This window comes from Homalodisca vitripennis, chromosome 4, assembly GCF_021130785.1.
Source record: "Homalodisca vitripennis isolate AUS2020 chromosome 4, UT_GWSS_2.1, whole genome shotgun sequence".
NCBI lineage: Eukaryota > Metazoa > Arthropoda > Insecta > Hemiptera > Cicadellidae > Homalodisca > Homalodisca vitripennis.
In genome coordinates this window covers 67,679,832-67,694,944 of record NC_060210.1, presented here as the reverse complement: position 1 = coordinate 67,694,944, position 15,113 = coordinate 67,679,832, and the positions used below count along the sequence as shown (strand labels likewise).

At 40.4% G+C, this 15,113-nt stretch overlaps 1 protein-coding gene across 2 annotated transcripts in view; it reads left to right on the top strand.

The window, feature by feature from the left end:
* Window positions 1–15,113, top strand: part of LOC124359457 — a 151,544-nt gene that overhangs the window by 92,739 nt on the left and 43,692 nt on the right. For both annotated transcript variants that reach the window (XM_046812206.1, XM_046812207.1), the window contains exon 6: window positions 1,750–6,075. In XM_046812206.1, coding sequence (XP_046668162.1) covers window positions 1,750–6,075 — 4,326 coding nt within the window. The remainder of the gene's footprint in view (window positions 1–1,749; window positions 6,076–15,113) is intronic.

The window sequence follows — 15,113 nt, the reverse complement described above, 5'->3', positions numbered from 1 at the left end:
TTGCTAATATTAGAGACAATTCGCCAGTTAGAGTTGCCAGTTAGAGTCGGCTGTGGGACTCGGGTCTCAGTTCCAATCAATTACCTCGTGTTTTCCCCGAGTAACGAGCACGCTTAGTCACGCCGCGCCGCGCCATCGTACTGATTTAACCGACTTTCTTGTCGAGCTTCAGTGGCAGGCGGAGTTCAGTTCTTCGGCGGAAAATTTACTGAAAATCCTTGCCCGTTTCTTATCTCGGGCATTTCAGTTATTCATGTTTTTACTATATCCAGTTATCGCAAGGACGCGCTAAGCGCTAGTCTGCAAAACAAGAGATGTCTCTCATGATATTGACGTTCAGATAGTGGCGGGATGCGCGTAAGAGTATCTCAGTACCTTGGTAATCTCTGTGATATGAGACTGGACATTTAACACAGGATCTTGTCTCAGAACATCTAGTTCTCTCCAAGTTTGAACCTCACCTATGGCGAAACGATCTTGAGTTTTATCCCTTGTTTTACTTTGTTACACGTTTACGCCCTTATTTTTCAACGTACAATTACAGGAGTATCTAATTTTAAGGATATAACTAATGTTATCCAAATGTGTTTTTATTTTACTTATAAAGTGTTCACTGTTTGAGTATTTACGGTTAATCTAAACAGTATTAACATTTTGGAAATTAATCTTAATTACCAACAAAAGCGTTTTGATGCGTATTAAGTTAGTCTTTAAAATTAGACATATGCCATAACTCTACAACCACAAATAAGGACATAAAAGTGTATGACATTTAATATCGTTCTTGTGAGGCACAAAGCAAATGGCCTCTTAAGGACCAGTCTTCTTGGCTTCCTTTATTTTGTTACATAATACCAATAGTTTTTCTTCTTTTACTTATTCTTTAAATGTGAAATTAGTACATGATTGACTAGAAACCGATAAGTGCTTGGATGTGTGTTAATCGTATCTTTAAATGAGGCATCTATCGCAATTCTATGACGAAAATGAAGGTCATAACAGTAATTGAAAATTTAAACGCTGTTCTTATGGGATAAAACGCAAATCGATTCGCTACAGCCGACTATAAAGTACTAGTAATTGCAGTGTAGCAAGAACTGCAAATCCTTTGTCCTCTTTTCAACTTACCTTTCCAATTAATAGACACTAAGAAGATATGCGTTCTTAGATGCAAAAAAAAGTTTAATTGCGTACTAGAGACTGTGACTAGTTACTTCCATAAAAAATATACATTCTGGAACTTCATTAATACAAATGAATATCCAGAGAATGAGCATTGTGCATTTTCTACTTTGATTGTTTTTTAGAGCAATCCGTTTTGTTTCACATAACCCAAAACCCTATTTGTGCACGTTTTCTAGACATACATTACGTTAAAACATAGTTTACACTAGGTTAGCATATAACCTGTTTTTTTATAACTGAATATATGTGCCTTAATCTGTCTCAATCGATATTATCGCAGCACTAACGTGTTTTGATGTCGGTGGATAAAGTGTTTTTCCACTGCGTTTATTCTTAAAATAATTATGTCATTTGTGCCTTAGGAAGACTATTGTTGTAAAGTGGCTTATTAAAACCTAAAGTAGCGGTGATTAACTAACTCAGTGTAAACCTGCACGTCCTTACTGGTGTCTGTAATTAACGGTGGGTGATGCATGACTAACAACACAATTGGAGTTTGGGACTGGTGATTTCGCTGCAATAGATGTGACGGTACAGTGGACTGTACTGAGTATTGTCCACAAGGTGTGACGCCGCCGCGGAGTCGCAGGACGGTGGTGCAGCGGCAGAGGGAAGACCGGGACCCGCTGATGAGAGACCGAGAGGACTACAAGCTCGTGTTCATCTCCAGTTCCGACTCCAGCTCCAGGGAGGAACTCCAGAGTGACGACGGATCCTCTACCTGTTCAGGGCTCGTGGCGGGCAGCGACTGCGATTGGGATTACTACGAGCCGTGTGGTGGCAGCAGTGGTGAGCCGTGTGTTGGCACCACTGGTGCCGCGGCGGTGGCGGGGCCGGGCCCGGTCAGTCTCAGTCTGCCGAGCGCCTGTGCCGTCGATAAGTGTGTGCCGGTCCCCATACCGGTCCCCATTCCCGTGCCGTTCCCCGTACTCGTGCCTGTACCCTGGACTCCGGATCTGACCATCCGCATACAGCATCTTTGGTCCCTCCAGCAGCTCGTCACCGTTACTCTAAACGACGGGCAGATGAATCAGCGCCTCTCTGAGGATCTCAGGTTGGCCGCGCTCAAACATTTCCAGGATCTCACCACCCGCGCTCAGGAGCCACCCCTAGGAGAGAAACACGCAGTGGAGGACACCCCCAATGATGTGAGCATCGATAAGTCTGTGATTTGTGAAAAAAACGGTACCGAAGTGCACGAGTGTAAAGAAAACACAATTAAAAGTGAAAGTGATAACCAAGTCGTTTCAGAGGTGAGTGAACTAGAACTAGGTGAGTCAATCGAAGATATCTCTCACGACGAGTTGGCGATTACAACCGATAAAACAACACCCACACTAATTGAGGTGGCAGTTTCTGATAAAACTGAAACTGATGGTGTTGTTTTGAAAAATTACAAGTCTCTTGGACTGCACGAACAAGACAAATTAATTGTTGTAGAACTAAAAGAAAAAGAAGAATGCTTCAAAGAATTCATGGAAGTGGAGGACGACGAGTCGGTGTCTTCCACATCTTCCGATGATTCCGATCGAGGAGATAAATCGACCAAGAGGTTCTACAAGTTCAATCAGGAAGAGGAGAGTGAAGCGGAGAGTAGCGAGGATGAAGATTCCTCGGGGGAGTTCAGCATGGCCTCGTCACTGTCGTCCTCCCCGGGTTCGGGTAGGTTCAAGCGCGTGTATGTTGTGAACGACTCGGACTCTGACCTCGGGGAGCTACCAGAGTACCAAGACGACTCTGCACAGGAGGACGGTGAGGTGACCTTGTTGCGGCACGTCAACATGGACGGCGAGGTGCGGCTTTCGACAATACTGCAAGAAGAAACGGCAAAAGCAGATGAGGACAGTGCGTCCATGGTGCTGCAGGACAGCCTAGAGTGTGGTGTTCTCGGCGAGCAAGAGTTGCCAGAGTCGGAACACGAGTCCGCCTTATCGTTGCCGCTATCTGAAGAGCTCGCGGCTGATAACGTTGATATGAGCGCTGTTTTCTTAGACTCTCCTAAATCAGTGCGAATAGCGACACGGGACCACTATTACGACGAGAATACAAAAATGGAAACCGGTGAGTTTTTATCGCGGGAGATCGCGTATTGTGATAAGGCGGCGATTCGCACCGGTGCAGACTTCATACTGAAAAAGGAGGGAGAGGGGAGTGACGAGGAGTGCGGCAAACTGTGCGAGACGCGCGGAAGCAACACGTCGGACGAATTCTCCGGAACCGAGTCCATGGAGTTGGAACAAGGTCAGGTCCGGGCCGCCGGCCCCGTTACCGCGAGTGGAGAAAGCTGGCGGGAAACGGGTCGGTACACGAGTCTGGTGATGATCACCCAGGAGCCAGTGGGGGTGGAAGCAGTGAGTGTGGTGACGAGCGACACGACCACGTTGAGTGTGCCGGAGGTGGAGGAGCGATATACGCTTACACTGGACACGACACAAACATCAGGGACGTTCCCACAGGATGACAGCGAAGTGCATGTTGTCACAGGCAACGGAACCACGGCCGTCGTCATTCTGGAAGAGGGATTACCGGACGATGACTCTTGGGTGGAGGATCTGGACCGAGACGAGCTGGTTACCACTACGGAAGACTCCTCTGAGGACGATACCTCCTACGTCGATCGTGAGGAGGAGCTGCGCGGATACAATCCCAGATCGGCTATAGATTTCACTCTGCACACCATTGTCGAGGAGAGCTGCGAAGAAAGTGAAGTTGAATTGGAAAGAAATAGACCCACTGAATTGGAGAAGTATTTTTTCTACGGAGTCGGTGACGGACTCTCTGACTCTCGTGAGGTTGACACAATGTCAGAAACGAGTTCGATTCACAGCGAAGGCTTGGAGAGTTTGGGTGGATACGATGATGGTGAAAACGAAGGTAAGGATCCCGCAGAGTTGGCATCTTCAAGGTTAGAAAAGTACTTTTTGTCGGGGCTTTTGGGTTGTAGTAGAAGAGATTCAGATGGAAGTGTAGGGAGTGATAGTGAGGGTAAGCCAAGTCCCGAACAGCGGCGGAAGCGACTGGTGCGAGCACGAGGGACGGGCAGGCAACATTCCAATTCGCAAGATAATCTTAACGAATCAGAACAGCAAGATGAAGTTCAAGTAGAGTCCGAGGGGTCGAGCACCGAGACTGATTCTCATGATGATCTCAGTAACTCTTTCGAAAAGAATGATGGGCAATTTGATACGGTGAAGAGGACAAAAAAGAAGAAAAGGTCGGTTGTCTCGGCTCCTTCGTTGGAGCTCCTAGAGGCTGTTGAGGACCCCTCAGGCTCTGGAGGCAGAGAAGAAATGGACTCTGACGATGGTAACAAGACCCCCCAACCGGAATTCCTACTGCCTGTGGATCTTGGAAGCACTAGGAATAAGCAGCAGAGTCGTGACAGTGGGTTTATGGGAAGTTGTGACGATTTGTTGAAAGAGAATAAGGATGTCCCTAGTAGTGAAGTGCCTGGAATTCTAGAAGTAGAGATTGAAAAAGTTCCTGAAGTTAAAAAAGTCGAAGAAACTGTGATGCCCCAAGTAAAAATTTCTCCCCCAACCGGTTTAATTAGGAAAGATAGCTTTAACAATTGGAGCTCCGATGAGGAGACTAATTTAATGATGTCGAAAATGAGACAGTTTTTCAAAACAATGGTTGCCTCCCAACCAAAGGTTTCTAGCCCTACTGTGGGCGCAAGAAATAAGCCTCCCCAGTTAGTGCATTTCGAGTCTGAATTAACGAGACTCATGAAGACGGTTCCGGGTATACGGGACGAGCAAGTGAAGGAAATTGTGGAATACTTAAGTAGTGAAGATACCTGGAGTGATTCTTATGATTCTTCGGATTATACAAGTTCTGATTTAGAGGGATGCAACAAGAAAACCGCACTGCAGGAAGAGATTTCGGCCAGTTGCAGACAAATTATAAGTAATTTTGAAGCAGTAGAAGACCCTATCACCACATCCGCAGAAGGACTCAATAAGGATACTGCTTTCGTATATCAACGGTTAGTAGCTTCCTTCAGCAAATTGGACGCTCCCAGTTCTGATTCCTCGGCCTCCCACAACTCACCCCCTCTGATCGCCAAAGTGATGCAGCACATAGGCAGCCGCCTGGTGGCTCTCATGCACGAGGTCTCCAGTGCGGAAGGAGGCAGTCCAAAGAGCGCCAGATATCACAGACGTCTACAGCCGAAATTATCGACAACGTCGACCACAGAAGATGAGGAAGACTCGATTGAAGATTACAGCCCACTTCCAAGATCAAAATCTCATGATCCTTTGATAGAAGAGAACAGACAAGAAGCGAGTGACAACGAAAGATTCAGTTGGAGAGGAAGTTTTGAGTCGGCGTTGATGGCCTCAGATTCGAGGACTAGGTTAGCTTCCGGAGGGGAGGGTTCGGTCTCAGCATCCGCTCTAGCATTGGCAGCAAAGAGAAGATCTGCTGGAGACCTCCTGTTCAAGACTTCAAGTAGGGAGCAGCTGGACAGAGTGAGGAGTTGTGGCAGCATAGGGGGTAGTGTTGAAGATAAGATCTGGGGTCTCAGGCACCAGAAGAGGAGACGCAGTAGTGTCCCCGATTCTGGAGGATCAAACGACGGCGATGACGATTCCGAGGAGGACGCCGGGAGATCCACAACACTTCCTAGGAGTCTGCAGAGCTCCTGCGCGGCTACTAATTCGCTCCCTCGCTTGCCAACCACCCCTACCTCTACTCCAACACCCAGCATATACAAAGCCCATAGTGTACACCAAGTGAGCGCTTCCAAATCCGTGGTCTCTGCGCGCTACCGTCCTCCGGGATACAGCAGCCGCAGCAGCGCCGTGGCGCCCCCCAGGCGAGATGCCAGACGTCGTGCTGCTCAGACTCCCTCACCTTGTAATCTCTCTTCGCCTCCTAGTGTCGGTAAGTCATTCTTAGCTAACTTGTCACATCGATCAAAGACGCATACGGGTAGTCTATATATTACTTTTTTAACATTTTAGAATTGTATAACAAATAAGGTTTTCCGCCGTATAAAAAGGGCAGATAAGTTTCCCCGTACCGATGTATTGTTAGTAAAAACTGTACAGGTTCAAGTGAACCGCTGTATTGTGAAAACTATTATAATATATGATACTGCAGTACTGATTTCACAGAGCAAACTCAATTTTGTTTGATGTCGAAAGTATATTCCAATTTATTGTACCGTGCCAGTCATGAAGAAATATGCACTCTTTTTTAATCGTGCATCCTATAATGAACCACTCGATTAATACAGCAAATTAATACGGTTGGCGTTAAATTCACCTATCTCATTTATCCAGCTGAACTTTGACATAGTAAGTTACAGATTTTTGTTGACTTGCAATTTATATTTCCTACTTTACTTTTTTGTTTTTCCAATTTAATGAGTCTAAAGTCCTATTTACAACATTCGAACGAGCTCACTCATTGATAACGGGGAAAAATAATATCAAGCACATTGTTACAACAGAAACAGGTTCGCCAACCTAGAATCCAGTTTTTGCTTCGTGTGGTTGGCAGAATCCTGCTCCTGGCAGCATTGTTTGCTCGGGATTACGTCACTCGCCGCCTTGCATAATGATAAAGTTACGCAAAACAAGCACATTAATTGACTATCAGTGGGATATTTCATAAATGGCGGTTGGCAACACGATGTGTTAATTGATGGCCATTTATTGCTTGGAAACGGACGACTAGCTCAGATATGTCTATTTATATGTCTATACGAATAAATTACGATAATTGTCATTGTGTTGTCACATTAGCATAAAAATTAATTATTATATTTCGTCTTGAATAGCTTAGTGTATGGTAGTCCTTATAATCATTTTTTAAACTGTAAAAAACAAGTAAAGTCATAATTGTTAATTCTGCAAATTTAGTCCCTTTGAATATAAAATATTCTCTTAATTAGGCTGTATATTTTGACTTTTTGTACACTCAGAGTTTTCTGTTTAGTAACAGAACAATAAAACAATTAATTACATCTTTAATGTAAAATTGATGTGGGCATAGATATTAAATAAAACGCATTTGAAAAACCTTGGTAATGTTACAACATTGTGGTTTCGCTAAAAAGTAAAATATGCATCACGCCATTATTGTTGTATATTGTTGTGTTGAACTAAAGTCCCAATATGAAAGAAAAAAACATTTCTTTGTAGGCGTTTATTTAGGTAGTAGTTATCACACAAATCTAATAAAGGACGTCTCTGGCACTTGCACTATATTACTCACAACACTATTGTTGATTAACTGATAATTGGTAATTCCTCTTCTATGTATACAAAGTCGTGTTAGTAAGTAATGTATCGCTATCTCAGCCCAACTTGTTGACTACTGCGTCTGTTTTGATTGAGATGCAAGATTGAGTAATGCAAATAAGAATTGGAGAAAAGTTATTAAGGAGGTTTTATATTTACATAATACAATAATTGTGTTTTAAAATATTATAACTCACTTCCTATTGCTTTGAAATATTGAACAGTATTGCCACTGGGGAGGAAGAGATTGTCTCTTTCATTCAATTTTTTCTTTTATTTATAGACAACTTACGCTCATTGCTTCACATTGATTTTATTTATACTCGTATACGACATGCGCTATGTTATGTTCAAATGCCTTTAAAATAGACTCGCTCTTAAGGTTTTTCTTTTAATACTGGTTGTCTAGAATGGATTTACATTGCTAGAATATTCCTTGAGGAAAGAAACCCGTCTAGAGGTGTCCCTGAGTGACTGGGATTAGCCCTGCACACGGCATCAGCAAGGCTTCTTGCAGCTGGATAGTCGCACTACAGATACGTTACACTCTTAAGAGTCTTGTTCTAAGTTTTCACAAGTACGCCACAGCAGCTACAATTACTATTGTTCTGTCGTGTGAATATGATTACTACAGATACGTTACACTCTTAAGAGTCTTGTTCCAATTTTTCACAAGTACGCCACATCAGCTACAATTATTATTGTTCTGTCGTGTGAATATGATTACAGCAAGAAGTCTGGCTTTGAAAAAAATCTTTCACGTAGTTAACGAAGTCCCTGTTTGGAACCAAAACGGTAAATGTAGAGAACTTTCGTTGTAGGTTTAATCTAAATTTTCATCTAACCCGGGTTTAAATTTATGCATTCTTTTATTTGCATTCCAAATAAAACGGTGGTAAGTGGTAAGGTGGTAAGATTCAAGTAAGTCTAAATTTTTAATCAACCATTTATGGTTTTATTTTTTTAACATGTACGACGGTCCTCGGCAAATTAAAAAGTTGTAATATGTGAATTTATTAAAATATCATCATGAAAAAATTTACGTAAAAGTCTTGATTTGTCTGCAAAATAAACCAATTCTCTGCAAATTGTAAATTTAATTTAATCCTTCAACTAAAAACAATATATACGCCTTGTTAATAAAATACTACTAAGTAATCTAGTAAAATAAAACTGGAAAAGAGTTCCTTTATTGTTGATTACTGTTGCGTGTAACAAATTATTGAAACACGAAATGTAAAAGACACGGTGTTGAATTCATCGACGTCGGGTTTATTTAAGAAAATGTGTCCAGTATAACTCTACCCACAGTAGTTGAAAAATATTTATATTTGTAAGGTTAGTTAGACAGGCAATAAAGGGTTTTTATAATTGTAATATTTCTGTGTATGATTTGTATGTATAACAGTATTATTGTGAACACCCTCTTGTGTCTTGCAAAAATAGAAATTACTGATCATGATAATCCCCCAATAAATAGTACCCATCTTTAGGTGTATATTGTAATATCAAATTTACTGTTTAGTAATCTAGAATGATTGCTAAAGAGTAAATAATGTAAAAGCCAAAGGATTGTAGCTAAAATACTAAGCCTAGTCATGGGCTCTATTTAATTCAACAATTCAAGAAAGTCTAACCCGTCCGAGCGTGGGCTTATACAGCCTATTAGACCCTAACTTGTTTGTCACACATACACAGTAATGACAGTTACGTCACAAGCTTAGGGTGAACAACTGTCTCACCGAGGTGTGAACCATTTTACATCACTGTTCGACAACGTGTGGGACTATTAAATTCTTTGTCATTGCTATTTGTTTATTTAGTCAATTTCTTAAGTCGTTTTCGCATTCTGCTGTAAAAGATTGATTGTCCAATATCTTGATGGAACCGCAAACTCCTGCGGAATGCACAAAGCTTCTTAGGGTAACGAGGTTTTAATTTTTGTTTATAACGTAGTTATTTGCTAATTGTAAATTAAGGTAACTACCACCTGTTATAAATAGTTCATTGTCACTTTATGGGATGTTTCATACAACATCCATAAAGTTTTGTTTAAACAAATATATTAAGTATTCGCAAGAAGATTACCGTACAGTTAACTATTATTAAATTCCTTTTGAATGCAGCGTTTCAGTTAGGGTAGAAGTACGCAAACAGATTTTTTAACATGGAATGAGCACTGTGGCACCGCGATTATATTTTTAATTGCAAACAACGATGTATGGTTTCTGCACTACGGTTTACATCACAGAAGTACGTGAACAGATTCTTTAACATGAAATGAGCACTGTGGCACCGCGATAATATTTTTAATTGCAGACAACGATGGATGGTTTCTGCACTACGGTTTACATCACAGAAGTACGTGAACAGATTCTTTAACATGAAATGAGCACTGTGGCACCGCGATTATATTTTTAATTGCAGACAACGATGGATGGTTTCTGCACTACGGTTTACATCACAGAAGTACGTGAACAGATTCTTTAACATGAAATGAGCACTGTGGCACCGCGATTATATTTTTAATTGCAAACAACGATGTATGGTTTCTGCTCTACGGTTTACATCACAGAAGTACGTGAACAGATTCTTTAACATGAAATGAGCACTGTAAGTATTTGGTATGTCTATAATTGGCTTTCCACTAACCAACAATAATACATTTGATATATTTTGATATTTACTGGATATAAGTTACTGGAGGCTAGAATAGTCAGTTAATCCATAAATGTCTACTAGTACGTTACAAACAATAATTGAATGTAGTGTGGGTAACTAAAATTATAGTTTATTAATTAATGTCTTTGCTTTAAAATCACATTTGTACCATTGAGTGGTAATTTTAACATTTTAGACAGTTTAATCTGAGGTATGGTTTATTAAAAGTGTTCTTGAAATCACCAATAAGAATGTTTTTATGTGTTTTGTCACTGTATGCCCTCATTGGTTGCTCAGCGGTATTTAAACCACAACCTTGAGTAATTTAATTGTACGTGTATACCTATCGGCACGATTGAAGTTGCTCGTAAATGGTTTAAAATATAATTAAAAATTCAATATGCATCTATAGAAAGAAGGGTGCATGTATAGAAAGGACACTTGAACAGTATAGACAGTAAACCCAACGTTATTGCCATCAGGGGTTCTGTCCGTGAGAACTCGGTAGAGAGTCTTGTATGGAGGCAATGGTCATGTTCCAAATGACAATGATGTGAAAATATGAACTTTGGACAATCCTTAAGGAAACCCGTTTTTTTATCCACAATATGAAAGGGAACTAGTAAGGGAAGAAATCAATAAGTACTAAACGTTTTTCCATAAATATTTTTTATTTTCATCAGTTTTGGAATATTGTAATATTTTGTCGTATGTAATTTTTGTGAAATTCGATAACTTATTTATAGTTTTGAAATGATCGTCGGAACCCATAAACCTATTAGCTATGATGCATTAATTTTGTTAATGTGACGTTTTGTAGGTAGTGTTAATTGTTGCGCCATGCGTAATCTCTGACAAAACAGTCAACGCTGTAGGGCTACCTTATAACAATAACGATTTATGTTTTTCTAAGGAAGAACTGGCGGATGGATATAATAACCGTGATTGATACCTGGTTGTATTGGATTGTCGTTTTATTTTTTGCCTATGGTCCGTGTACTTGGTTTATGTTGATGCTTCAGTGCGCCAGGCTATGACTGTTTCGCTAAGTCTTCTTACTCGTTGTAGACCAGTAGTGAAGATGTAGACTGTGGATTGAAGTAGGGAATAAGAAGTGCAACCGTGAAAACCAGCTGCGAGCCTCTCGGGTCGGCTGTAGGTCAAGTCCTGGACCGAGCCTTCGCTTCGCGGAGAAAAAGCAACTGGAGAATGGCAGTGGTCGGTGAAAGCAGTACAGTCCCTTTCTAGCCGCAACACGCGGACTGTACTTACTTTCCTTCGTTGTGGTTCGGATGGAGTCGTGTCGGAAATTATTCAACCACGAAAATGTTATACGGTAAATGGCGAATCCTTTATTAGGAGCGCGTTTTCGTTGCTTGGAGCGTACTCGTCGACGTGTTCCCCTTGTATACAGTAATGCAACCTGCTATTATTTGTTACAAATGGGATTAATTTATCTTCAACTTTTCATTAGTCCATATACTCTTAGTTCATTTAAGACACTTTACACTTTACTAGGTCCGAGACTATTTTATGCCTCTTCATCAAGCTGAAAAATTTAAATTTACTATTTTATATACAGGGTGTCCAGCAACCATTCGAACAAACTTTGCCACATTGTTCAGCAGGCCAAAACTAACAAATAATGCAATATAACAGGTGCCCTATTTCACTTCGTTTAGCGTCTGTCTGTCTGTATGTGTTTTTTCGGAAAAAATTACTACTCAAAAACCACTTAAGATACATAATTCAAACTTAACAGTTATGTTAACCTAGTATTGGTCCTTTTCAGTGAAAAAATAAAACAAATATCTCATTGCATTTCAAAATGGCGGCCGTTCAAAATTTTCAAATTGTATTAGCTTTGAAACGGCTATGGTTGGGTATAGGGTTTTCTTACATGGCAATTGTGTGAAACAGCGTAATTAATTCAATGTGTTTGAAAAATTTTATTGAACATGATATTTTTATTAAGAAATCAATGATTACATTACTGTAAAACTTTCATAATCGTTGCTCAAAGTGGCGTCCTTGTAACTCGTTGCAGATTCTGAAGCGTCGTAAGCACGATTCTCTCACCCCTTCAAAAGGATTACTGTCTTGAATAACTGCAGCAGCCTCAACAACTCTAGCTACTTGATCCATTTCATTCTTTATGGGAGTGGTATACACTAATTACTTCATGTGTCCCCACAAGTAAAAATCAATGGGTGTGAGGTCAGGTGACCGTGGAGGCCAAGGGAAGGGACCTCCACGTCCAATCCAACGATCCCCATACACTTCATTCAAATGTTGTCTAGCAATCAGGGAAAAGTGGGCCGGTGCTCCATCGTGTTGGAACCACATTCTTTGTCTAGTTTCAATAGGAACATGTTCCAACAGCTCAGGTAAGATTTCCCTCAAAAAAACTTCATAAGTGGTCCCAGATATTGACAGAAAATTTGTGCTGAAACTTACGTTGCATAATTTCATGAGGGTTCTCTTCAGCTCATAAATTGCTGTTTCGGCTATTAAATATGCCATCTCGAGTAAATGACGCTTCGTCAGTAAAGAGAACATACCTTAAAAGATCGGGTTCATCAACTAATTTGTGAAGGAACCAACGAGAGCAGTCTACCCTAAGAGGAAAATCTGCAGGTTCTAAGGCTTGTACTTTCTGATGTCTGTAAGGGCACAAACGTTCTTCATTTAACACTTTCCACACATAACTTTTGCATACATCCAAATTATGAGCAATAGTGCGAACGCTGGTGGAGGGGTTTTCTTCTACGAATAATAAAACCTCTTCTTCAAAATCATCAGTCCGTACGGATTTTACCCGTTCTACAACATTATTTTTCAAATGTCCAGTTTCCCTATAAGACGAATATGAACGGCACTGAAGACACTATGAACTGGGTGCAGCCTATCTGGAAAGCGCTCTCTGTACAATCTGCTAGCTAATCTGGCATTGCCTCCAGCAAGTCCGTACACAAAGTGAATATCAGCATACTCTTCAAAAGTAAAACTGTTCATATCTTACAAGAAACAAAGTAATAAAAGAAATTTAAATTAACAGGAAAAACTAATAGGAATTACAAAGAAGAACAGAACATTCAAACAGTGACAATCACGTTCAAAACATAGACTTGCTCAACAATGTCTTGATAGTTTGTTTTGTGGTTTTTCCTCATTTAAAACACCTGATTTGGTTGCTGATTGTTGGTCAGCTGTTTTCATGTAATATTATGCTATTGTTTTTTAAGAGCATTGTGAATAGTTTGTTTCTTTTTTATTTGTGTGTGTGTGTGTAACACATTGATTACTGTAAATGGAACAAAAATGATAGTAATTTTTTTTTATGCATTTATTATTGCTTTTTATAAATGCTGTACGGCACGCGCGGAGGAAGGAAGGCGGCGAGTATGGCTGGACAGATCCTTGAGACCACGTGGACATAGATGATGATGATCTTTGTTCTCTTGCAATCCAATGATTTTCCTCACAGCATCCCGGGATTTCTCACCAGTTGGGCGGCTTGTATCGTCAAAATGTCAGGATTCAAACTACCTGCAATTAATTACAGTTGGTTCAATACGTTTTATGCTCAGATTAGTTATTTTCAGCATGTGTTGTTTCGGAACTAACAAGCAGCTTGTTGATAAGCACAACTGACAATTCAAAAATTTTAAGTACATTTTCTAAAATATGAATTTCTTTGAAGTTTAGGCAGGAAAAAGTTTGTAAAATGTCTCATTTTTACTACACAAGAAAATACAGTGTTATGGCTTATTTTGATTTAAAATAAAAAAGTTGACATAAGTTTTTTTAAGTTACATTAAGTAATTATTTTTCGGTCGAGGTTCTATAATTCTCTAACCTCCAACAAGATGTTCGCACAAGTTCTCGTGTTCTCGCCTTAAACTGGACAGACGAGTTTTCTGCCTCTAGTATTTTCTGATTCAGCGGCCGTGGTCGTTGATGTATTCAAATCAGGCAACTCTAGAACTTCGCACCTCTTCCAGTAGGTAGAGTCATGGCTGGCAAGAGTAGGCCGCATCAACTATGTACCTGCATGGCATGACATTCAACAATTCCGTTTGTAATTCACAAGCAAGCAAGCGAGGTACGTAGATTTTTCATTTTAAATAAAATTTGCAGGTAGTTCATTTTTCTAATAGAACCGAACCTTGTTTTCGTTCATTTATGTAGTGAGTAACTCTACTGTAGGTTTTGAAATAAACTAAAAATTGGCAGCACTACTAGACTATGTGTGGGCATTGTGGTGTATTTGATACTTTGAAAACACACAATTCCGTGCACTTAAAGTTAAAGGGATGCCTCCCCAACATTTATTTAGTGATTCACTCTAGAACGCCTTCATTATCTGTAACAGTGGGTTAATTCCTTTCCTGTACTTTTGGGTGTCGCTGTTTATTCAGATGTCAGTCTAACAAAGCTGCAATGCTTTCTATTCTACAGTGAAGGCCGGGTGACCCTCAATCACAATCAGGTCAAGGTCGTTGATTTGCATCCAGCAGCACTTTCGGCGGCCTACGGACACGGACAGCTCGAGGCAAAGAAGCCTCGGCCCGTGTAAGGCCGAGGAGGTGCTCATCATACTCTGCGTGCTGACACCATCAATGAGTTGTACAGTTCCCAACAAGATAATTTGGGAGTTACAACCAACAAGAATGTATGGCATTCATATTCAGATGTATAGTATTTTGTATGAATTTCTTTGACTAAGTTATTCCAAACACAATCAGAAGACACATCCGGTGCTGTGTTTTAAATATTTTCTAGATTTTGGCTGATTGGCTTTTGGGTATGTTCTCTGAACGTAAACTAGACATTACAAAATGATGTATCTAATTGTAACATAAGGCCTTGAAACGTTGGACTCTAAAAGCTTAATAAACCAATTTCTAGATTTCGCAGCTGTTCTGTTTAGAATTACAAGCAAATGGAATACTTATTTGTAGTAAACTGTTTCAGCAATCAATTAAGTGCTGACACTAATCTGCAAAGCGA